Source organism: Penaeus monodon, chromosome 27 (assembly GCF_015228065.2).
Source record: "Penaeus monodon isolate SGIC_2016 chromosome 27, NSTDA_Pmon_1, whole genome shotgun sequence".
Lineage (NCBI taxonomy): Eukaryota > Metazoa > Arthropoda > Malacostraca > Decapoda > Penaeidae > Penaeus > Penaeus monodon.
The window spans coordinates 16,392,468-16,393,400 of NC_051412.1; the positions used below are offsets into that span (position 1 = coordinate 16,392,468).

General features: G+C 29.5%; 1 protein-coding gene across 1 annotated transcript in view; it reads left to right on the top strand.

Annotated features, from left to right (window-relative positions):
- Positions 1–526: 526 nt before the first annotated feature.
- The window catches only part of LOC119590629 (RNA-binding protein 34-like), a gene marked incomplete at its 5' end in the record, with an annotated part of 8,781 nt that continues 8,374 nt past the window's right edge, over positions 527–933 (top strand). The window contains 1 exon segment of the mRNA XM_037939308.1: positions 527–649. Coding sequence (XP_037795236.1) covers positions 527–649 — 123 coding nt within the window.

A 933-nucleotide genomic window follows, 5' to 3' on the forward strand; every position in this document is an offset into this window, starting at 1 on the left:
AAACTAAATATTTTACCATTTTTGTTCCACATTTGATATAGTCACAGGATTGGAGATACACCTATCTACTTTTAAAAAATATAAATAAGAAATATGAATAATTATAATTAGATGATTATTGAGAACATGGTATTATATGGCTCTGCATTATATGTATCCATGTGAAGTATAGCTAATAAAAATGACAGATTAATTTGGTAATCTGTTTCTTTACCCAACCTTCATCTCCCATTTCAGTTATAAAACTAATTCCCACATTACTTCATTATATTTGTTGGATATTGATCTTGATATACTGCCAGTCTGATTCTTACCCATTGTTTAGTATGATATAATTGTATTTAGTATGACATCCCGTAAAAAAATATTGTTTTGCTAACCTGAAAATATATAATTAATGTTTTTTCTGCTGCTTTTGGTATGGTTACAGTTTTTGTGTTATTATTTTAGATTAACATATTAGATATTGTGCAGTATTCCCACATGATATGCAATACATGCTGGTATGTAATGTTTTCCTTTTCAGTGTGGTCAGAAACAAAAAAAGTCCATCAATTGAAAAAGAAAGGAATAAAAAAATCCAGCAAACATTAGAGGCAGGCGATTCCTTCATCCCAATACAAGCAAATAAAGGCCTTGGTAATAAGAAGTAAGTATAACTTTGGTTTTACAATAATCCAAGTAGATAATTAGTCAAACCCCTCTCTCTTGCAGTAGGATAGTCTAGAGTAAAGTATAAGTAACAGATATTGCTTGCCTTGCCTAAAAAAGTATGAGTATTATTTATTTACAAGTGTTTCTGCATTGTTACAGTGTGTGCTTTTACTATTACTTGTTCCCATTGCTTGTATCGAAATAAGAAATAACTTGTAACACACTGATATCATTGAGATTACAATGTTCTTTCAGTTCATGCATATACAGTATATCATA